Source organism: Narcine bancroftii, chromosome 2 (genome assembly GCF_036971445.1).
Source record: "Narcine bancroftii isolate sNarBan1 chromosome 2, sNarBan1.hap1, whole genome shotgun sequence".
In the NCBI taxonomy this organism is placed as follows: Eukaryota; Metazoa; Chordata; class Chondrichthyes; order Torpediniformes; family Narcinidae; genus Narcine; species Narcine bancroftii.
Window position 1 is genome coordinate 100529121 of NC_091470.1, and position 23720 is coordinate 100552840.

Below are 23720 nucleotides of genomic sequence, written 5' to 3' on the forward strand. Positions count from 1 at the left end.
GGGGAAGGTGCCACCTGCACAGAAAGGGCGGGCTGCACCTGAACGGGAGATGGACCAATATCTTGGCGGGTAGGTTTGCTAGAATTGTTGAGGAAAGTTTAAATTGGTTTGGCACGGGTGGGGGGGGGGGAGAGGGGGGAATGGGAAGGGGGAATGGGAGGGGGTGGGAACCAGAACGTGAGGGCAGAAAATAGAACAGAAGGTGGAAATGATGATGCAATGTGTTCTGGGTTTATGAGGAACGGCAGGCAGGAGAGAATGCATAAATGCAGTTCATTGGAGGGTCTCAAATGTGTTTATTTGAGATTCAGAGTACATACATGATGTCACATACAACCCTGAGATTCCTATTAAGTTAGGTTATTAATGTTGTATTGTAATTATATTATTTTATTTTATATTTTTTCTTTAAATGTAATTTTTCTTTTTATTCCTGTGATAAAATCTTTAAATAAAGTTTAAAAAAAACCCTGAGATTCTTTTTTTCTGCGGGTGCGGCAGAATTACAACTAATTGGTAGTATAAAAAATGAACTTTACACAGCGTCAAACATGTAAACAAAAACAGAAAACAGATAACAAATATAAACAAAGCAATATAATGCAAAGCAATAAAATGAACAAGTAAGGGTCCTTAAACGAGTCCCTGATTGAGTTTGTCATTGAGGAGTCTGATGGTGGAGGGTAGCAGGTGGTCCTGAACCTGGTGGGGTGAGTCTTGTGGCACCTAGACCTCTTTCCTGATGGCAGCAGCGAGAACGGAGCATGTGCTGGGCAGTGAGGGTCTTTGATGATTGCAATACAAGGTGTATTAGTTATAAAGGAGATGAAATTTGAGCATGGAACTACAATGTTGTGGCTGTTACAGATACTTGGCTGACGCAAGAACAGGATTGCCAGGTCATGGGAAGAAGACTGGACCGTCATGAGTTAATGGTGCAGCTCTAGAAATCTCTGGTGAGACTACCCTTAGAGTATTGTGTTCAGTTCTGGCATCCTCATTACAGGAAGGATGTAGAAGCTGTGGAGAGGGTGCAGAGGAAGTTTCCCAGGATGATGTCATGATTGGAAAATATGTTTTATGAGGCAAGGTTAGCAAAGCTAGGGTTTTTCTTTTTGGAGAGAAGGATAAGAGTGACTTAATAGAGGTCTATAAGATTATGAGAGGCAAAGAGTCAGCACCTTTTTCCAAGGGCCAAAGTAGAAAACATCTGTAGAAAGTGAAGGAAGGAAAGACTAGTGGAGAGATCAGGGGTAAGTTTTTTTTTTTTACACAGAGAATTGTCAGTGTCTGGAAGGCCTTGAGATTTACAGGAAAGAAACAATTCATTTACCAGAGCTTATGCTTCTCCCAGTCAAATTCAATTCAGTTTATCAGGATTTATTTTGTTAAATAAATGGAAGAAATGATGAGGTCAAGGTACTTGGTGGAATGATTGATTCATCGTCCTTGGAAATTTGTGGAAAGAAAGGCTGACAGAGAGGGAGGACCATTACCTCTGGGTCCCATCTTTACTTCACTATTCTTTGCCAGGCATGACATTTGCAGTCAGAACTTGCAGAAGTGATCGACCACTAAAGCTAAAATGACCAGTGATTGCTTCAACCTGGGTCAATATGCTTGGATAATTCATAACTAATGATTCAAAAATGCCAACAACTTGCAAATGAATCTTGTTTATGTATTTTTTAATAACCCAAACCTAAACATAATAACTCGCGTGCTCCTCATATAGAATAATAACAACTTCTCTTTTCCAAATCAGTTTCTTTAAACCAGTTTCTTTTCAGAATTTGTTTATCTTTAGATTATGGCCAAAAAGAATGTTAGGAGAAGATGAAGAGGTTCATTGTTGAAAAGAGAATGAGAAGGAATAAGATGAGTTAGGAGCAGGTGTGATGAGTTAAATTTCGTTAGAGTAGAGAAAAGGTGAAACCGAAGGTGATTCAGGGGTGTTTGAGGCCAAATGAGAGAGATTTTACCTTCAGCAGATAGATGATTGTTCCCTTTAATACAGCATAAAACGTTTTCCAGCTTCTCTTTCCCCATGGCGCTATGGAAGACAGAAAATCAAGAATTATAAATAGACACAAAACTGAATCAAATTTTACTGGGCTAGTAATTGCATGGGCAAAAAGAAGGTGCTGAGCTCCAGCTCACACTAGTTTTATGGAGATCATAAGTGCGATGCTTCTTTTACTGTAATATAGAAACTTGGGTTCTTTTAAAACAATGAACTTTATTAGCTTTATCATGACCATGTGGAAGTATCCATCCTGAATTATCCTAAGCTACAACAAACTACATGTGACTCCCTCTAGTGGTTGGGAGGATCTCTAGTCCTCTATAACAACAGTCTCCAACTCCCTCTAGTGGTTGGGAGGATCTCTAGCATTCTTTCACGACAGTCTCCGACTCCCTTTAGTGGTCGGGAGAATCTCTAGCATTCTATCATGACAGTACTCCCTCTAGTGGTCAGAAGGATCTCTAGCACTCTATCATGACAGTCTCTGACTCCCCCCAGTGGTCAGGAGGATCTCTAGCATTCTATCACAACAACAAGATATCACATTTCTTTCATGAATGAGAGTTGTCTTTGGGCAGAGGTGAAACTCTTCCACTGCTAGCTCTGTCAATGCAGCATTAGGAAGAATTCAGTTGGTCTGTGGGGATGGGTTTGAAGATGTGGGTAGTGATGATGGGGAGGGAGAGGTGGATGTGATGGGGAATGCCATCTGGAGGTTAATGGATGTCCTAGATTCTCTCTCACAATCCCATGCAAGATCAAGATCATTGGAAGTAACATTAACGCAGTCCCAAACCCTCCAGTTGAGATATGCTTTACTTTGCTAGGTTTGTGCCATTTCTGGATCGAACACATTTTGTAGATGACATCAAAATATGTACTTTGATCTGTCACCAAACATGTCTGGTGTCCTCCTTGCATATGCACAACATATCCATGGAGTTCAAAGTTCAGGTTTATTGTCCATCTTGCACAACCCTGGATTATTTTTCCTGCAGGCCAGGCAGAGTTTTTACTTATCAATAGTGCAAAAAAACTGTACTCAAGAAAATATATTTTTTCAAAAGAGAGAAATATAAACAAACTGACTGTGCAAATAGAGAAAATAATAAATATTCAGTAATAAAAAATGAGGAAATAAATGAGTCTCTGATTGAATTTGTTGTTGAAGACTCTGATGGTGGAGGGGTAGCTGCTATTCCTGAACCTGGAGGTGTGAGTCTTGTGGCACTTATACTGCTTTCCTGATGGCAGCAGTGAGAACAGAGTGTGCTCTGGGTGGTGTGGATCCTTGGTGATCGCTGCTGCCCTCTGACGCCAGTGCTCCCTGCAAATGTTCTCGATAGTGCGGAAAGCTTTGCCTATGATGCACTGGACCGTGTCCATTACCTTTTGGAGGACTTTACACTCAGGGGTATTGATGTCCCCATACCAGACTGTGATGCAGCTGGTCAGCACATTTTACACCACACTTCTGTCAAAGTTTGCCAAGGTTTTTAATGTCATACCAAACCTCTGAAGAACTAGAGGCACTAACATGTTTTCTTCACAATGACATCCATGTTTTGGGTCCAGGATAGGTCTTCCAAGATGGTGACCCCCAGAAATTAAAAATTTCTCATCTTCTCCACCCCTGATCCCCCAATGACCACTGGATCATACACCTCTGGTTCTCCCTTCCTAAAATCCACGATCAATTCAAATAAAGTCCACAATCCACAAGATCCCCAAGTAATTGTCCAGAAAAGCACTCAAAATGAAATTGTTTTTGGATTTTAAATAAATAAACATATAATATGCAGAAAATGCACTGTGTAATAGAATTTCCAGGTCAATGATACATATATCAAATCTCTACATTTTATCTAATTGTCCTAGATTTTTAACTGCTTCGGTGCCAGAGCGAATGCTAGAGGGCATTAGCATGTTAGAGAGGGACACGGTGCAGAGCTCATAAACCTGGCCCCCCCCCAAATGTAGGTGCCAAGGGTGCTGCTTTTATGGTGTCAAGCGTCATTAGCTGCTAGTGACGCTTGACGCACGCTAGTGACATGGATGGGCGGGGGTGGGTGGAGAGTCACTAGCGTGCACCAAGCTAGATGCTGGTGAATCTTGACGCACGCTAGTGACGCAGGTGGGGGGCGAGCGAAGACAGTGACCGTGTGGGGGACACAGCACCTCGCTTGGGTGGGGAGGATGCCCGCGGATGCCCCCCGCCTTGGTTCCGACCCTGGATTTAACACCTTGGACACTGCTTCAAATTACCCAGGAGATAGGTTGTGGGAAGAAATAACAAAAAAGAAGGGTTTACATTTAGTTTGAGCATGCAAACCAGGTTCAGGTGTAATTGTTGTTAATTGGTGAAATCTGTGAAAATGAAATTGAATAAAATATTACCAAATATTTCTTGGGCATGATCTGAATGCATTTAGATTTTATTCCCTCCTTTTTATTTCTTTAGGATTCTAGGCTTGCATCCATATACAAGAAATCCATTTTTGGTTAAGATCGAAGAAACAAGGAGGCCATTTATTCGACATTTGATCCTTCCTGAATCCTTTTTAACATCGCTTTTTTGTGAGTGTAGAGGAGCGGAAATAAACACAAAATAATTGTTTATCCGCTGAAACACGGTCGCCCAGCTTTTGTTTTCTTAGTTAGGGGATATTTTTGCTGCAAAATTTGATTCTGTTTCATGCTTGGCCTTTAAGGGGTTGGGAGGCTTGGTTTCCTTGTCTGTGTTTGTACCTGTTAACCGTTGTTGATACAATCCCCATCTCTTTGTTTATTAACCCGAAACGTAATCAAAAGATTGAAAGACCTTCACCAGCTTCATCTGTGGCATGATCCCTCTCATGCAGGGCTGCCTCACTCTCACCCTTGACTAATTTTGTGCACGCAACCCGTCTCTGACTGTGCACTACCTGAGAGGAACAAGATGAGATCAAGTGCTCATTGTGCACGCAACCACCCAAGAACCCACATCCTTCCGCTGCAGGTTGGAGACGACTAATATAAGCGTGTTGCCATGTCAACGGCTTAGAGGACTCGAGAGGTAAATTTATTTTGTCATCTGCAGCTACAGGTCTCAGATTCTTGCTTTTAGTAATTGTCGATGGTGAAGGTTTCGGCACAAGGCCTGGGGGCAGATAATAATGCACAAATGGAGGATCCTTGCTTGCATAATCTGCCCTGTGATACTTAAATTATGACTGTAATTTAACCCAATCCAAGAGAGCATTATACCTCACCTACACTGTGGTAACCTCACTGGACTGTGAATATCATTCTTTCTCCACTGCACCTTATTCCATTTTGGGCTCTGTAAGATACTTGCTTAATGTCTTACCCGTCGCACACAAATTTTATTTAAAATTTAAAATTTAGACCATACAGGCCATTTCAGTCTACGAGTCCGGGCCGCCCAATTTACACCCCATTAACCTACACCCCCAGTACGTTTTTTTTGAAGGGTGGGAGGAAACCGAAGCCCCCAGAAAAAAACCCACGCAGACACTGGGAGACACGTACAAACACCTGGCAGACAGCGTGGGATTCGAACCCCAGTCCCCATCGCTGGCACTGTAAAGGCTAACCGCAATGCCGCCCGAAGTTTTATCTAGGTAAATCTTTTCCCCTTCTTCCCCCTCCCTGTGTGACTCTGACTTAGAAGAAGGAGAGTTCAAACCTCACCTCGAGACGAACTAAAACAGACTATCATTTTAGTGCAGTACAGGTGGAGATACAGTAAAAACTCATGTTATCTGGAATTCAAGCAATCGGTAGCCTCAAGCAACCAGCAAAAAGATTACTCAAAATAAATAGGTAAAAAATAAAAGAAGTTTAAAATTGGCATGTCTCACTGCTAGTTCACCAATTATGCCAGCATTTACCAATCCCCCGGGGTCTTGCTGTACCACCTATGGTTAAGCTGCTAGCTCAAGTTCCTTTCCTACTTCTCCCTCTTTGTTTCTCTTTCTTTTCATTCTCCTCTTTCTCCCATCACTCTGCTGACGGAGGGGATATGGTAATGGGTAGTCCTGGCATCCCTACTGGAGTGGGGGGGGGGTGTGGAATAACTCACTTTTTTTGCCATCAATGTCAGCGTGGAATTTGCGACTGAGAAACCCTTGCTTGTAGGTGGGAGCTTTGTGGTCGTGTGGGACTTCCAGGAAGGGGCTCATCCCTTTGTCCGTGTTGATGAAATCTTCACACATTGGCATGATCGATTTCTGAAGCTCTTCTTCGTCTCTAGAATTAATGGAAAAGAAGATGGATTTTAATTTTATCTGCTTCCATATGAAATAAGTTGACGATTATACACAATGACATTATTTGCTGAGCATTACATCCTTAACTAGGTAGGCTTTGTCTCGTAAAAGGTCCTGGCCTGAAACGTTGACTGACCATTTCTACCCACAGATGCTGCCTGACCTACTGAGCATCTCCAGCAACTCATTGCAGGCCCCGTATAAACTTGATATTTTGCACTGAGCTCTCTCTGTCTCCCTCTAGATTCTGCATTTGTTTATTGGCACGTGTCTGCGGTACAATGAGAACGTTTGCAAGAAGATTGAGAAGGTCGCATGAACCTCACTAGTTGGATTTTGTATGGACTTGCTTGACGAGACAATGGTGGTGGGGTGTATGAAAGGGGGTGATGAGCAGCATGCCGGAGGGAGATTGAAAACTTGGCTGAATGGTGTCACCAAAAGCAAGGAACTGATTGTGGACTTCAGGAGGGGAAAACCAGAGGTGTACGATCCAGAGATCATTGAGGGATCAGAGGTGGGGCACATTTAAATTCCTGGGAGTCACTATTTCGGATGATCTTTCCTAAACCCAATACCCAGATGTCATCATGAAGTCAGCACCTCTACTTTGCCAGGAGTTTCCAGAGGTTTGTTAATGACATCAAAAGCCTTGGCAAACTTCTAAGTGGGAAGTGTGCTGACCAGCTGCATCATGGCCTGAGCGGAAAGCCAAGCAAAAGGTAGTGGACGCAGCCCAGGCAAAACCCTCCCCATATCGAGAACGTCAGCGGGGGACGCTGCCGTCAGGGAGCAGCAGCGATCATCAAGGATCCACACCGCCCCAGCACACAGCTCTGTTCTCGCTGCTGCCATCAGGAAAGAGGCATATGTGCCACAAAACGCCAGGTTCAAGGACAGCTGCTCCCCCTCCACCATCACACTCAAAAACAAACTCAATCAGAGACTCTTTTTCAGACTCCTACTTTGCACATTTATTATTGAATATTTATTTTCTATTTTGCACAGTTTGGTTGCACTCCCCATCTTCTTTACATTTATCTCTTTTGTGTAAGTATCATTTCTTGACTACAGTTGTTTTGCATTACCAATAAATTGTCCCTGGCCCGGTGGAAAAAGAGACTCAGGGTTGTATGTGTTGTCATGCATGTACTCCCACAATAAATCTGAATTTTGAACTTGATAACTCTCACTACATTCTCCATAGACTCATGGCTCAATACTGAATTCTTCATCAATCTCCCGTCCAACTCTTCCCTCACTGAGCACAATGGCCCTCAATGCTCATCAGCAAATTCTCTCTGAAACTGGAGTCCCTTTATGGATCAGAGGCCCCTATTTACTGTAGTTCTTCATCAATTCAATGTGTTTCACTAGTGGTGTGGCTGTCCTCGTGACTCTCAGAATTGACTGTATGGATCTTCCGCATAAAACTCAGGTCTCTCACTATTTTCTGCAATGATCTTGTGTCCAATTAGTTCAGATTTTATACCAGATTCTGCTGTTAGGTACTTACACAGCCCATTCAAGCTTCTTACTTTTTATGGAATGGTACAGCGCCTGGAAACGAGAAACAGAAAATTCTTTGGAAGTTCAACAGAGATGACCAGTGAACAGGCCGTTGACTCACAGCTAACAGTTACATAATCAGCTTGCACATTAATGCATACACTTACTTGGCACTGAATTGTTTGTGGTTACAATGGAGGATTTATTGCATCATCTAGGTTAAACATAGACGTTAGTCATTCGCAATTCTCTATATAGTGTTTGCAGATTTCAATTAAAGTATCTCGTCTTGGTGCTCCTGAGGGACTTAAAGTTCAAATCAGTCTAAGGCCAGCCATTGTCAATGATGTGGTGGGGGGGGGGGGGGGGCACACGGACTGAAATCATAAAGTATATTTTTATGTTGTCGGTAGTACGAAAGAAACTTGGCTGTTTGACAGGGAAGGGGGCCCATAAACTTCAAGCAGAGTCCCATGGGGCCACAGCCAAAAATAAGGTTGGGAATGGCTGGGCTAAGCTTTTAATGACTTTCTAGGATAACCAGACAAAACTCAAATCAGATGAGGAAGGGGGTCTCAGTGCTTTGCTACCATAAGATGACTGTGTTTCTTGAAACCTTATCGACTTGACAGTGAAGATCTTCAATTCAAGTGAGGAGAGAATTTGTTGAAGAGGAGGAAATTGAAGCCATTTAAATTGGTACCTTGAGGAAGTCTTTTGGAAAATCTTTCCCATCATTCATGCCTTCCAAGTTAGTTATGAAATCTTGACTGGACATACTTTTTCCAAGATTCTAAAGCGGCAAATAATGGCCAACAAAGAGGAAGCATGTTAACAATGAAACATGAGTCAGGGTGAAGTCATATGCTGATAACTTGAGACCAGGCACAGTGGCAACCACCAGTTCAAATGAAGTCAAGCCAAAATGTAGTTGAATGAATTATGATGATGTACTCTTCCCCAATATGCTTAATCTCCTGCAAAGCACAATGAACACCATCTAAGTCAGTAATGAGTTCTAATTGACGAGCGTTATGGCATCTGATATTTCCAATAAAGCAACAGAAAGGCTACTATTATCCCTGTGGTGGAACACAGTGGTGCAGACCTTGCTACATGGTATAGACTGGCCTGCCTCCGACCCTGTAACTCCTCTCTGTAAGATTCCCAATAAAGGCTGATATCCCTAGTCACCTCCCTCAATAGAGGCAGCATGTAGCGACGTGCCTTAAGTTTCAGGATATTAAAGCCTTTAATCACTTGCTTCGAGTTTGCTTGTGACAGATCACTCTATCCTTTGTTGCCCGCTGACAAATTTTTCTTCTCAAAGAACCAATGTTCAGTTTAAAATGACTACTCATTCTGAAATCTTCCAACTGGCCAAAATGGGCTTCATTTGGAGCTGGCCCAAGTGCAGATTTTGACTGTGTCTGGCACCTTGGCAAGGATCTGCGCTATCACGAAGCGTTGGTGAGCTGAAAAATACTTGGCAGCTGCCTAGGCCACATCCCATCAGTAGCTGACTGCCAATTTTGTCAATTCAATTTCCTGACAGTCAAAACTAATCCAAAATGGGTGACACTGCGGTACAGCAGGTATAGTTCCAGTGATCAATGTTGAATCCTTTGATCAAATATTTGCATATCCCTTCTGTGTATGCAAAGGTTTCTCCTGGGAGTTTCAGCTTTTTAATGCATGTGAAAGATGTGCTGATTGGTAGGTTGACAGGCTACTATTAGTTACCCCTGATAGGCAGATATTAACCGATACAGGGGGCATTGAGGGGAATAGAATGAAGAATGGTTTACAGGGAAATAATTGGTGGATGGGACTGCTTTGAAAACCAGTTCTATGAAAAAAAAATTATAAAACAATTAAGGATCAGTAAAATCGTTAAACAGTTTATAAAAAACTTTAATATTAGAACATAAGAAATAGGAGCAGGAGTTGGCCATCCAGCCCGTCGAGTCCAATCCACCATTCAATGGCTGATCTGATGATGGGCTCATCTCCACCTTACCTGCCTTTTCTCCATATCCTTTAATTTCTGTAAAAATCTATCCAACCTTGCCTTAAATATATTTACTGAGGTCACCCCCACTGCTTCAGGGCAGCAAATTCCACAGATTCACCACCCTCATCTCTGTCCTCAATCTACTACCCTGCATAGGCTGTGTGTCCTAGTTCTGGTTTCCCCTACCTCGCCTTTCATAATATGTTTATATAAAGTATCCCCTCTCATTCTTCTAAATTCCAGTGAGTATGGTCCCAGATGACTCATAGGCCAACCCCCTCATCTCTGGAATCAACCTGGTGAACCTCCTCTGCACCCAGTACTGCACGTTGTACTCCAGATGTGGCTTCACCAGAACCTTGTACAGTTGCAGAAGAACCTCCCTGCTCTTAAATGCAGTCCCTCTTGCAATGAAGGTCAATTCCATTGGCCTTCTTGTTAGCCTGCTGCACCTGCAACCCAACCCTTTGCAATTCATGCACCAGCTCTCTCAGGTCCTTCTGCACACGCTGCAATCACTTGCCATTTAAATAATAATCTGATTTTCCATTTTTCCTTCCAAATTGGATCACTTCACATTTGCCAACATGGTACTCCATCTGCCACACCTTGCCCACTCACTTAACCTATCTATATCTCTCTGCAGTCTCTCCGTCTCCTCTGCCGAATTTGCTTTTCCACTCAGTTTAATGTCACCAGCAAACTTTGATACACTGCACTCTGTCCCCTGTTCCAGATCATTAATGTACATCATTAACAGTTGTGGGCCCAGCCCCGACCCCTGCGGCACCCCGCTCACCACTGATAGTTGACCGGAAAAATACCTGTAACCAAACTCTCTGCTTTCTATTGTTTGAAAAATTTCAGACATTTAATTAAATAATTACTCAAAACACATAACTTACTCTTGTCCATCCCAGCCATTTCTTTCTATTTGAACTTTGCTTATTTCATCTTTTTGCCGCAGGTCTGATCTGGTACAGGACAAGGAGGCTGATATCTTGTCATAAGCACTGGAGAAATTCAGTATTTTCTCACATTGATTAAACCCCCTCAAGGTCTGCCCGGCACGTTTGAGACTTCCACATTTATGGAACTGTGGCACTTCAGAGCACGTTCCAGCCTGTTGTCTGCTTGTACATGATCAGCAACTAGTTTGTGGACTTTGTAAATAAATTTAGACATACAGTACGGTAACAGGCCATTTCGGCCCACGAGTCCGTGCCGCCCAAATTTACACCCAATTAACCTAAATCCCTGGTACGTTTTGAACAGTGGGTGGAAACTGGACCCCCCCTCCCTCAGGGAAAGCCCACACAGACACGGGGAGAACGTACAGACAGCACGGGATTTGAACCCTAGTCCCGATCGCTGGCCCTGTAAAGGTGTCGTGCTAACAGCTATGTCAACCATGCCACCCAAGATGCCAGCCACCTGCAGACTAGTTCCTGCAAAACTTACCTTGCCATGAAGATCTGAATTTAAAAGCATAAGTGCACATGTTATGGTGTGAACAGCATCTGCAAAGCATAAGAGACAGAAGAAATAAGATCAGACAAGTGGTTTATTTTTATTCTCATTGTCCTTTATAAATAGCACCCTCAAGGCTGATACTCAGGTAGATGGTGTGGTGAAGAAGGCATTTGGAATGTTGGCCTTCATAAATCGGAGTATTGAATTCAAGAGTAGGAAGGTTATGATGAAATTGTACAAGGCATTGGTGAGGCCAAATTTGGAGTACTGTGCACAGTTTTGGTCACCAAATTATAGGAAAGATATAAACAAAATAGAGAGAGTGCAGAGAAAGTTCACGAGAATGTTGATAGGATTTCAGGGTCTGAGTTACAGGGAAAGATTGTGCAGACTGGGGCTTTTTTCTCTGGAGCGTAGAAGATTGAGAGGGGACTTGATAGAGGTGTTTAAGATTTTAAAAGGGACAGACAGTAAATGTGGATAGGCTTTTTCAATTAAGAAAGGGGGAGATTCAAACTAGAGGACATGGTTTAAGATTGAAGGGGGAAAATTATAAGGGGAACATGAGGGGAAATTTCTTTACGCAGAGGGTGGTGGGGATGTGGAATGAGCTTCCGGCAGACGTGGTCGAGGCGGGATCATTGGTTACATTTAAGGAAAGACTGGATCGTTACATGGATAGGAGGGGACTAGAGGGGTATGGACTGGGTGCTGGTCAGTGGGACTAGGAGGGTGGGGATTTCTTACGGCATGGATTAGTAGTGCCAAACTGGCCTGTTCTGTGCTGTAAGTGGTTATATGGTTATATGGTAATTTCAGGTTTAATTGTGGTTAGAAGACAACCAATCAACTGTTTGTTTCCTTGGCATTGATTTTTCAGGTCTATAAAGAGACGTACAGGAATAAAGGGAACAATGATCTTCTACTGCTGGGACCACTTGGAGATGAAGATTATTTCACATCAGTATGGTCACTAAAAACAACACTTGGAAAGCCTTATATGCATGAAGCTCAATTAATACTGGTTCTCCTACTTTACGCTAACCATCTGGCTTCAGACTTCTGTAGTGTCGCTGAACTGCTTGCTGAAAATGAACATTGATCCATTGCCACTAAAGGCTCTTTTGAAGGTTTTGGACAGGTGGTAAGGATGCCAGTGGAAAAGTCTTGTGGCACTCCAGCAAAGGCTGGGGTAACACATCTCTTGCTTCTAGTTTGAGGGCTGTTCGAAAGGCCATTGACAATCTTCAGTGATCTGTTAAATATATAGAGCTTGCACAAGACAAATTGCAAAAAATGTGTTGAAACTGGCAACTGGTCCTCATTAGTGGCAGATTGTTGGATCTTGGTTTGGTTTGACGCCAAACACATCTTTACAATCAGGTCCTATTTTTGGCTCCCTGAATTGGCCCTGTGGCCTGTTCTCTACCCAGATAACAGTCACAATTATTGGCAAATTTCAACTCCAGTTTCTCTTTGGTAGAGTAGGTTTAACCCTTTGAACTCCGGCCATTTTTAACCTCGTGACTGGGTCCATGTGTAAACAACGGTATGAACACCAGTACGAGCAGCTGTTGGTTGGGTATAAAATGCATCCTGGAAAACTAGCACACAGAGTATATGCACTTGTTGGTAATTCTGGAAAACCAGGTCATGGGGTATATGCGCTGTTGACAGTCCCTGAAAACCAGCACACAGAGTTAAAAGAGAGATTGTTTTTTCCCTCCCATATAAAAAGTAAAACACCATAACTGCCCCATTTTCTCCCCCCCCCCCCTTTATCTGCTTCCACTGCTTCACCTTAACCCCCTCCTTGATCTACCTTACACCCTGTGATAGATTATGTTGTGTTTGTATTGTATATAGATATGTTTTGGGGAAATAAATTGGGGAAGGCTTTTTAGTGTAGGTCACATACAAACAGGCACCAAGACCTTTGGAGAGTGCCCAAGAGACTTCACTAATGGATTGTTGTTTATAAAAAAACAACAGATGAAAGAACTCGTCAGAGCCACAGGCTGTCTGGAGTGGAACTTGCTGTTCTAAGATGGTCATATAGCTTTGCAAGCAGAGAAAGTCAAATTGGTTTTCTCTCTGAGAGAGAGAAAGGGGGGGGGATTCAATTCTGCAGTTTTACAGTCAGCAGCAGCAGCTAGGACTGGAACAGGACAAGCTGGCAAGCTGTGGAAAACCCCATTTGGAAGACTGCTTAGTTCAGCCTGGTCAAAGCCCTTGTGGTTCATGGAAGAGGAGAGGACTGGCTGCCTAATGTTTCACTTGAAATAAGAGAAACAAAAAGGAACTCTGTGGTGACCTGAAAGAAAGAGGTTATCATCTGGAAAACCCTGATGGGGCAAGTTTCTTCAGCAAGACACTGAAGTGACTGGTTACAAGGAATCAGTTGTGGGTGTCCAGCGAACAACAAATCTCTCTCTGAAACCGACAAGAACCTTACCTTTCAAGCACCAAAGCCTGGTGAATTTTATAAATGTTAAATTCTGTGCACAGTATAAGAATTGCCTGCAACCAGTGAACTTGGAGGAATGAGAAGTGAGATTGGAGTGTGAATCAAAGAACTTTTATAAACTTACACACACATTACATAGCATGTGCGCTTAGAATTAGAAGGGGGTTAAGTTAGGTTAGTTAATAGTGATAAGTTAAAGTGTGATTCTGTTTTTATGTTTAAATATAATTAAAAGCAACTTTTGTTTAAGTAACCATTTGTCTTGGTGAATATCTATTGCTGCTGGGTTTTGGGGTCCTCTGGCCTCGTAACACCCCTCCCTCGCTCTACAATATTGCCCTTCTTCTATCTCCTTTCTCTATCCTGAAGCAGGGCTTCGACTTGAAACACCAACTGTTCATTTCCCTCCACAGATGCTGCTGGACCTGCTGGGTTCCTCTACTAGTTTGTATTCTGCTCTAGTACCAGCATCCGCAAACTCATTTGCTGTTCTTAAACTAGATGAGAATAAATTCCCTTCAATTGGTTGCAACCTACTTTGTGGGCAATTAAACTAGTATTTGTCAGGCAGGTCATACGCTCTTGATCTCTGAGAAAAAACCCATAGGCTGCAGACACTGTGATTGTAGTAAAAACACCAAAATGCTGGGGGAACTCGGCCGGTCTTTTCAGCATCAATAGGAGACAAAGATATATTGCCGATGTTTTGGGTCTAAGCCCTTCTTCAAGGAAAAATCCAAAAAGGCAGAAGCAGGATATCTCAGAATTCAAAGAATGGGGAAGGAATCCAGACCAACAAAAGGTGTTAATTGGATGTGATGAGGGACAGGGTAGAATTTGTCATGCCTGAGCGAAAGGAGACAGGGAGTGAAGAGACAAGGGTCTCCCTCAGCACCATTCGTGCCCCCAAACAGTCCTTCCAAGTGAAGCAACATTTCACTTGTGAATCTGCAGGGGTCATCTACTGCATCCGATTCTCCTCTACATTGGAGAGACTGGACACAGACTGGGAGATGACGTTGTTGAGCATCTTGGCTCCATCTGCCGCAATAGGTGTGGTTCTCCCAGTGGCTCCCCCCCATTTCAATTCTCTATCCCATTCCCTTGCTGTCATGACTGTCCATTGTCTCACATACTGCCAGACTGAGACCTCCTGAAAATTGGAGGGACAACACCTCAACTTCTGACTGGGCACCCTCCAACAGGATGGCGTCATATCAACTTCTCTGACTTTCGTTAAAACCCTCTCCCCTCCACCTTCCTTCCCCCATCGTCTCTCCATTGTCTGTCTCCTTTCGCACAGACGTGATAAAATCTACCTCATCCCTTACGTCGGCAATATATCTTTGTCTCCTATGGATGCTGAATAGACCAACTGAGTTTCTCCAACATTTCAAGGTAAAATACAGAATTCTGTGGACATGGTGGTTGAAGTAAAAACACACAATGCTGGAGAGACTCAGCAGGTCAAGAAGTGTCCTTTATGTAGCAAAGGTAGAGAGACGCTTGAGCCCTTCATCAAAGAGTGAGAAAGTGCCAGTGAGCATCAGAAGAAAAGAGTGAGAGGGGGGAGGGAGGGGACAACAGCACCATGGTGGGGGGAGGAAGGTCATGGAAGGGCAGGGCTGTGTAGGTGAAAGAACCGGAAAGGTAGGAAATGGGGGAGGGGGAAGAAAAGCCGAGCAGGTTTAATGGGAAGCAGAGAAGTCCTCCAGCATTTTTATATTGTGGTGCAACCACTGTATTGTAATGGGCTGGCCTGCTCCCCTGAACCTGTGACTCCTCCCTCCCGAAAATCCCTATAAAGACTGTTATGCCCAAACTCCTCCCTCAGTACCTGCCTTGGAAATCGGGCCAGCCATGCGCGAGATGTGCTGATGTCTTACAATAATTAAAGCCTATTACTCATGACTAATGTGGTTGATCGATAGCACTGCATACATTCGCTCTCAATCTCTGACCACAAGGAAGCATTTTGTGCAGCGGGAAGCCTGCTGTACAGTGAGGTGTCCCGTTTCATTTCTCATTACCTTTACTGTGAATAATATCTGGGTTACACTGCTGGAAACGGTTGGAGAAGTGGTGCAACACTCGCTCTCGTTCCTGAGTCTCTCCAGTCAAGGCAAATGCCATTAGGAATTTTCTGTGGGCAAAATAAGGATTATTAGGAATTTTCTGTGGGCAAAATAAGGATTATGAAGATGCTCTTTAGATTCATCGTTAATAATTCATTATCAATTAAAATACTTTTCTGCAAAACAGTATTTCAGAAGGACGTACAAAAGAGAACCAAGACACAGTCTACCTTAGTGCCTGATCGAGGGACATCTCTTTGAAGTCAAATAATCGCAGGTATTTCTCCGCTACCATCTGACTGAATTCGTTACTAAAGGATAAAAAGGAGAGAAATAGGAAAAGATTTTTTTTGGCTTCTTCTACATGGGCGGGGTTATAAGCGCTCTTATAGGATTTGTTTATTCCAATTTGTAGCTGGAGTTATTTAGGTGTCAGTGAGATAATAATCTCAGTTCCTAGATCCCAGATCAAATTGCCATCTTTAAAAATCTCACCCAAAAGTTCCCAGTGAAGTGCAGCTCCCTCTTAAGTGTCGTTGATCAGTTCTTTCATCAAGAGCATGAGAAAACAGGAATGGGCAGCTCGTCATTCGATGTGATTGTGGCTGACCTACCCCAGGCCTCAACTTCTCCTTTGGGTCAATGCCCTCAATCATCACAACCTTTCACAAATTTATCTGCTTCCACTTTCCACTTCTCTAAGCTGGCTTAGGCTCAGCGTTCAACACGATCATACCTCAGAGGCTGGTGGAGAAACTCGGACTTAACACCCCTCTCTGCAACTGGGTCAACGTAGTTGGCCACATCAGCGACAATGACAGAGAAGAGGTGGAAAGTCTTGTGAAATGATGCGAGAGTCTCATCGTGGACAAGACGAAGATGATGATTGTAGACTTCAGAAAGGCCAGGGATGGCCACCCTCCACCGCGCTTGAAACATAAGAGTTCTGGGGTGGGGGCGTGGTGAGGGAAATGTATGTTGAAATGTTTTCATCAGTGGGAGACACTTGAGGAAGTCAGCATGGTTTTTGAACAAGGAACTAGCATGAAGGATGTAGCCAAATCCCAAGTCTCACCACACTGAGCACTGGCTCACCTCAGGGCTTGTGTGCTCAGCCTGTTTCTCTTCAAGCTGCAGACGCACGGCTGCACTGCCAGGTTCAGTTCAAACAGAATCATCAAGTTTGTGGGTGGCATAACAGTAGTTGGCCTCATTGGCAACAATGATGAGCCATATTACAGAGAGGGAGCTTGGAGGCTTGTAAAATGGAGCGAGAACAACAATGAGAGTCTCAGCTTGGACAAGACGAAGGAGTTTGTGGACCTCCGGGACGAAGGTCGACCATTCTCCCTTACACATCAATGGTTCTGTCGTGGCAATAGTGAAGAACACAAGTTTCTCGGTGTGCACATAAAGGATAACCTATCCTGGATTCGCAGCACCTCCTCATTTGCCAGGAAGATGCAGCAGTGCCTACACATCCTAAGGAAGCTGAGGAGGGCAGGGTTAACAGCCCTCATCTGGAGCACAATTGAGAGCGTCCAGTCTGGGTGCATCATTGGGTGGGATGATAGCTGCAAAGCATCGGACTGGAAGCCAATACAGAGGGACATCAAAATGGCTGAGATCCCTGGGGTCTCCCTTTCCCCTCTTGACGACATCTGCCAGGTGCGTTGCTTAAATAGGGCACCAAGAATTATGGAAGACAATTTCCAGCCAGCACACAGTATCGTTGACCCACTATCATCAAGAAGGAGGTAGAGGAGCATTAAAATCAGGACTGCCAGGCTGGGGAATAGCTTCCTCCCGCAAACTGCGAGATTGATGAACAGTATCCTGTAATGAAGTAAATCATCCCAAAATATTTGCATACTTATTTTAAATTATATCTTTATGTATATTTGTGATTAATATGTATTGTGTGCATTATGTGTGTGGAGAGAAACACTGTTTTGTCGGATTGTAGATGCCTAGTTATGATAATGAACTTGCATATCCACTCTCTGGGGCAGAGAATTCCAGGGATTGAGCACCCTCTGCAAGAACAAATACCCACATCCTTCATGCTAGTTCCTTGTTCAAAAACCATGCTGACTTCCTCAAGTGTCTCCCACTGGTGAAAACATTTCAACATACATTTCCCTCACCACGCTCCCACCCCAGAACTCTTATGTTTCAAGCACAGTGGAGGGTGGCCATCCCTGGCCTTTCTGAAGTCTACAATCATCATCTTCGTCTTGTCCACGATGAGACTCTCGCATCAGTTCACAAGACTTTCCACCTCTTCTCTGTCATTGTCGCTGATGTGGCCAACTACGTTTTCAGCTGAAATGCAGCGTTTCTAACAGTGGAGACCAGCTTTTTGGCCTGTGTGGTTCAGTTGACTGGATATACTCAGGTGCCAATGTGTGATTTAGTGCTCATGACAGAAACACCATCAGGACTCAGAGTGTGGAGGTCAATCTGACTATTGATGACAGGGAATCTTTCATAAGCAGATGGAAATAGAATGAATTTAAAACATATTTTACACAACAGAGCCTATTTCTGACTCGAATACTTTTACCACTACTAAATTGATCACATTGGATTTTTCCGATGGTGAAAATAGATGGATTACGTACACTCAAAGATAAACAGGCCTTGTCTTAAAAGTACATATGCAAAGTTGTAGAAACTCAGCAGGTCATTGTCCTTATACAGCAAAGGTGAAAAGATGTTCTGGGCTTGAGCCCTTCATCAAGGTATGGAAAAATGTCTGAACCAAAGAGGGAGGGGTGGTCGCAAAGCCAGGAGGTGGTAGGTGGAGAAGGGAGGGAGGGGACAGCAGCCACCAAGGGGAGGAGGGAAGGCTGGGTGAAGGGAGGAGAACTGGAAAGGGGAAGGGAAAGGGGGGGAGGAGGAGAGCAGGTTAGTAGAAACCAGAAAAGTTGATGTTAATGCCATCCGGCTGGAGAGTGCCAGGTGCTGTTTCTCCAATCCCTCTAATTTCTATAAGAAACGAAACATATCTGTAGAAAATATTCTGTAACAGACATACTTCTTTTCTATGTAGGGGGCAATATCTGTCTTTTTAAACCCTTCAAGATTGTAGAGCTTGTAGGCCAACTTCATAGCAACTTCTTGATCTGGTTTGTTCCCATCGGCCAGTAGAGCTTCAAAGTCAGTTGATTCCCCACTGTCGTTTGTTGCTGGCAGTTGCTTGGTCCCAATGGTGTCACTACATTAAGTCAAATAAAGTAACACTTTATTAAGAAAATTAAGCTCTGTAATTACGTGGATGCTCTTTCTTTCTCCCATCATTTCGGCAAGGGACTGGGGTACATTTCAAGGCCTGAAATATTTGGGAACAGAAAAAAATCTTTCAGGCCCAACTAACACATCCCTTTGAAATAACAGCTCAATATTCCTCTATACCTCGTTTTCCCAGATTATCTGTCGGGCTGACAGGTCACCTCCTCCTCATTGTTTATTTCTCACTTCTTTCTGATTTATCATCTGAAATTTGAATGTGCCTGGAATCACAGATCTTCATCTTTAATTCTCCCACTCATTAAACATGCAGAAAAACTAGCATGTATTGGCCCAAGTGGGCTAACTCATCATACTCAAAGAGGCTAAAACTAATTACACTGGACATTGAAGATTTTGCTTCCCACACACTTTGGGTGTATTTTATGAATTTTGGGCCACTGATCATGAAAATCACCTTAAAATTTTCCTATCACATACCAGTTTTCAGATATAGACTATTTTGTGGTTTCCTGTCATATTTTTAACGTGCTTCAAGCATATAAAATCATGTCATTGAAAATTCATTTTCTGCATTCACACTTGGACTCCTTCCCTGCTGATCTCGGTGCAGTGACAAACCTGGTGGAAGGTTTCACCAGGACGTGGCGACCATGAAAAAGCGGTATCAGGGCAATTAGAATCGATCAAAGCTGGCTGACTATTGATGGACACTGTCATGAGAGGCATCAGATCCTGAATATAAATGAAAATCAGCGGCAAAACAGTTGAACTCACGCAATGTATCAGCATTATTATGCCATTAAACATGGCAAATTCAATAAGTTAATTTAACGTTTCTCCAACTTTCTACATGATACAGCAAATCTGAAGTTGTACTCATCTTAAGTGCTCTATCATAATCCCCAGTTTGTTTTCAGGAAGCAAACATTTGTAAAAAAAATTGTTGTCCAGTGGCATGGTCCTCGGTCTTTGATTTTTGCACTGGCTCAACATTGGATGGACAGTGGTGGTGAAGTTCTATTTTTGTAAGTCTGCTTTTTTATATACTTGCTAAAAAATTATTTATGGCAACCAGAGTATTTAATGAATACAAGAATGACTCACTATAATTAAATCCTCACATATTTTAAGAATGGCGTACCTTATAAACCCAATCAGACAGAACACTGTGTTGCATATTCAATTGCATGTCATATGCCAATACCATTAACAGGGATATTACAGCATTTTTAGCTTATTGAGTAGATTCTATGGACATGTCCAAGCATTGTACTGCTGTGGCTTCAGGGCTGGCAGCTTACTGATTGTACAAGATGCAGTTGTCCCGATGAATCGGAAACCTCATTGCTAGTGTCCATTTGTGGCCCTCTAACCTTCCTCTCATTTATCTTGCTGCCAATTCCATGATAGGAGTACAGTACCTTCGAGCATCCTGTCAGAGGAGATTTGATGGCAGCTGTTGAGACCTTAACATTAGTGTGCCCAAGACCGCTTACTGGTGGGGGAGGAGGTTGGGGGTGGGGGGAGAAAAAAGATGGTCAGACAAACAGTTGAGCATGCAGATGCCAATATGGGAACAGATGGATGGGACACAAGATCCTGTTGTTTCACAACCCCAGGCTGTTTTAAATACCCAGATCACACCCTCTGTAATGATGCACTGCTGAGGGACTTTTGCTGAATGAAGAATGGGTGGTATCTAAATCTGAAAGAGCATATTTTTTTAAATAAAGTTCAATTTGAGAGTAAATTCCAAACAGAACAGAAGGTCCAATGAAATAATAAAACAAAGATTTGGCTAATCTATCCACATCCATAAACAGGATACTATGAGAGGTTCAGACTTGTTCCTTTCCTGGGTCATTAGAATGGGACCATTACCAATAAGCCTTGCTCTCCTTGAGAAGATGACGTTGAGACACTGTGTTAAACACTGAAAAATCACGAGATGAAGATATTACCGTTAGCACTATATTGTGAGCGCCAAATTGGTTCAAACGATTCTGAAGGAATGGCATTACATTTCCAAGTGTGTGACTTGGGAAGGTGTGGCTTTGCAAGTGCTCCAATTTTCTTTCTCAGTGTTAGAGGTTGGAGACCATCAGACAAGCCTTGATGAGTTGCTGCAATTTATTTTGTAGAAAGTTCACACTGCAGTCCTGTGGTAATGAGTAAATGTCAATTGGATTGCTTTTATTCTAGGTCAGCCATTCTCAACGGGGGCCCTAAGTGGAGGTGGGGGGAAACAGCATGTTTAAGTAAAAGCCTTGTTTTCTTTTCACCTAACACAACATAAATATTTTAAACTTTTTTTTAAAAAAGTCGGTAGGGGGTAAGTACGGAAGAAACCAAAACTTGACTGCTTCACGGGGAAGGGGGCCCATAAACTTGGTGGGGGGGGGGGGGGAGAGACGGCCAAGAAAAGGTTGAGAATGGATCTTTGAGATGTTGCCTGACTCTTTGAGTGTTTACAAGTGGAGAGTACTCCATGACAAACTGATCCATGGTTGAAAGGCTTTGCAAAATCTGGAGATGAGTGATTTCCTGCAAAATTACCCACTCTGACCTAAGAGGTCGATAGAGAACATGGTGCCTCCTCTGTTGGCCATCTCTCATCAGTCAAGGGGATGGAGGAGTTGGGGGCATTTGCTGGAAGTTATGGATTTAACGTACGGCTATTTCAGTGGATTGGCAGTTGGCAGAGGAATAACTACTTCTGCACAAGTCCTTCTGGAAAAGAACCAGAACCATGAGGAGAAACACAGCACTGCAATGAGTGACTGCAATGCTAGTTAGGAAAATAGGGATAGATCCTGTGAAATATTCAAAAGATAATCAAAAAAATAATTGAAGGAAAAAATAAATTGAAGTCATGTTAGAAAAATGGGTCTGTGTAACTGAGAGTCTTGGCAGATCCAATGGCCTAAATGGTTTCCTTCAGTTCTGTACTGTTCTCTATTCTATTGTGACAGAGTATTTAGAGGTGTTTTGGGATGGTTTATTAGAGCAGGTTGCACACAAACATTTTAAAACACAGAATATTTGCAGGACTTTTGCAGTGCTTTTTGCAAAAAGAGCAAGTAAGCTGCAGCATACAGCTTGCCTGGAAGAGCATGTGATTTTTGCAGGCAGAGACAGAACAGTTTTGCTCTCAGAGAGGGAGGGTGTGAAATCAGTTCCAGAAGGACAAAGCTGGACAAAACTTTTGGAAGACTGCCTGATCAGAGGAGAAGGGTGACTGTCTGAAAGGTGACCTGAAAGAAGGAGGATCATCTGGAGAACCCTGAAGGGGGCAAGTTTCATCAGCAAAACTGATTGAGAAGGAATCAGTTGCGGATGTCCTGGAAAAGGAATCTCTCTCTGAAAACTAGCAAGAACCCTCCTGAGTGGTAACCATTTGCCTGTTAAGCACCAAAGACTGGTGAACTTTGTTAATGCTAACTTCTGTGCACAGTACAAGAATTGTCTGCAACCAGTGAGATTGGACTATGATTCAAAGAACTTTTCTAAGCTTATATACACATCACACACACCTGTGCTTAGAATTAGAAGGGGGGGGGGGTTAAGTCAGTAAGTAAGTAGGTTAAGTAATAGGTTTAAAGTTTAATTCTGTTTTCTTGTTCAAATATAATTAAAAACTATTTTTGTTTAAGTAACCCTTTGTGTTATGGTGCATATTTATTACTGCTGATTTTTGGGGTCCTCTGGACTCCGTAACACTATACTTAAGGTAGAGAAGGACAGGTATTTGATTGATCAGGGCATCAAGGGCTACAGGGTGAAAGCCAGGGAGTGGGAGAATGGATCAGCTCATGAGTAGAATGGCAGAGCAGATTTGATGGGCCGACTTCTGCTCCTATACCATGTGATCTCAAGGAATTTTTTTTTAGACATAGAGCATGGGGAGAACATACAAAATCTTATGGACAGCGCTGGATTTGAACCCGAGTTGCTGCTGCTGTTAACAGCGTTGCGCTATCTGCTACGCTAACCGTTTTGATTGGGTGCTTAGAATTCATATGATATAACCAGCACATCCTGTTCTCCAATCTGCGTATTACTTAGCGGTAAGAGGTCATCATTTTTATGTTGATAAGTGATTCTCCTGCATTTCTAAATTCCACCATGGTCAGAAGGGTAAATAGACAAGATCAGTAAATAAGTCAGCTCTGCTTTGAGTTTCCTTACTTTTCAGCGATGGCATCTGTGATTTCTTCTTTCTCCTGGTTTTGAGGAGAATCACTCCATTCCATCCCTTTAACATTTTTCTCAGCATAATCATGGGTGCAATTGATTGGATCATTCTTCACATTAATTGTGCATTCTGCTTGCTCTTGGACTATCTGCGAAGCTACTTGACAATCCGAGGCTGTGCTCCAAACCTCCCTACTGGCCACAGGAGATGGCCGATTCATTTCTTGGCCTTCGTGGAGTAATAGCTCTGTGTTCCACGCCTGGCCAGTTTTCAGCGAAGCAGCGGAAGCATCTGGTCCATGGCAGGCATAATCCAGATGATCCCTGAACGTTCCTCCCATTGAAGTACCCTGACTGTCAGAGAAAAGCACGGCTTCAGATATTGATTTGATGTACGTGGTCCGGGCAGGCCCTTTTGTACGTAGAGAGCACAGAG

General features: G+C 43.1%; 1 protein-coding gene across 2 annotated transcripts in view; it reads right to left on the reverse strand.

Annotated features, from left to right (window-relative positions):
• Positions 1–23720, reverse strand: part of LOC138754003 (PH and SEC7 domain-containing protein 4-like) — a 61125-nt gene that overhangs the window by 17725 nt on the left and 19680 nt on the right. For both annotated transcript variants that reach the window (XM_069917709.1, XM_069917708.1), the window contains exons 4-12: positions 23279–23696; positions 18876–19055; positions 16066–16146; positions 15791–15903; positions 11282–11340; positions 8510–8599; positions 7814–7857; positions 6111–6277; positions 1983–2053 (exon numbers count right to left, since the gene is read on the reverse strand). In XM_069917709.1, coding sequence (XP_069773810.1) covers positions 1983–2053; positions 6111–6277; positions 7814–7857; positions 8510–8599; positions 11282–11340; positions 15791–15903; positions 16066–16146; positions 18876–19055; positions 23279–23696 — 1223 coding nt within the window. The remainder of the gene's footprint in view (positions 1–1982; positions 2054–6110; positions 6278–7813; positions 7858–8509; positions 8600–11281; positions 11341–15790; positions 15904–16065; positions 16147–18875; positions 19056–23278; positions 23697–23720) is intronic.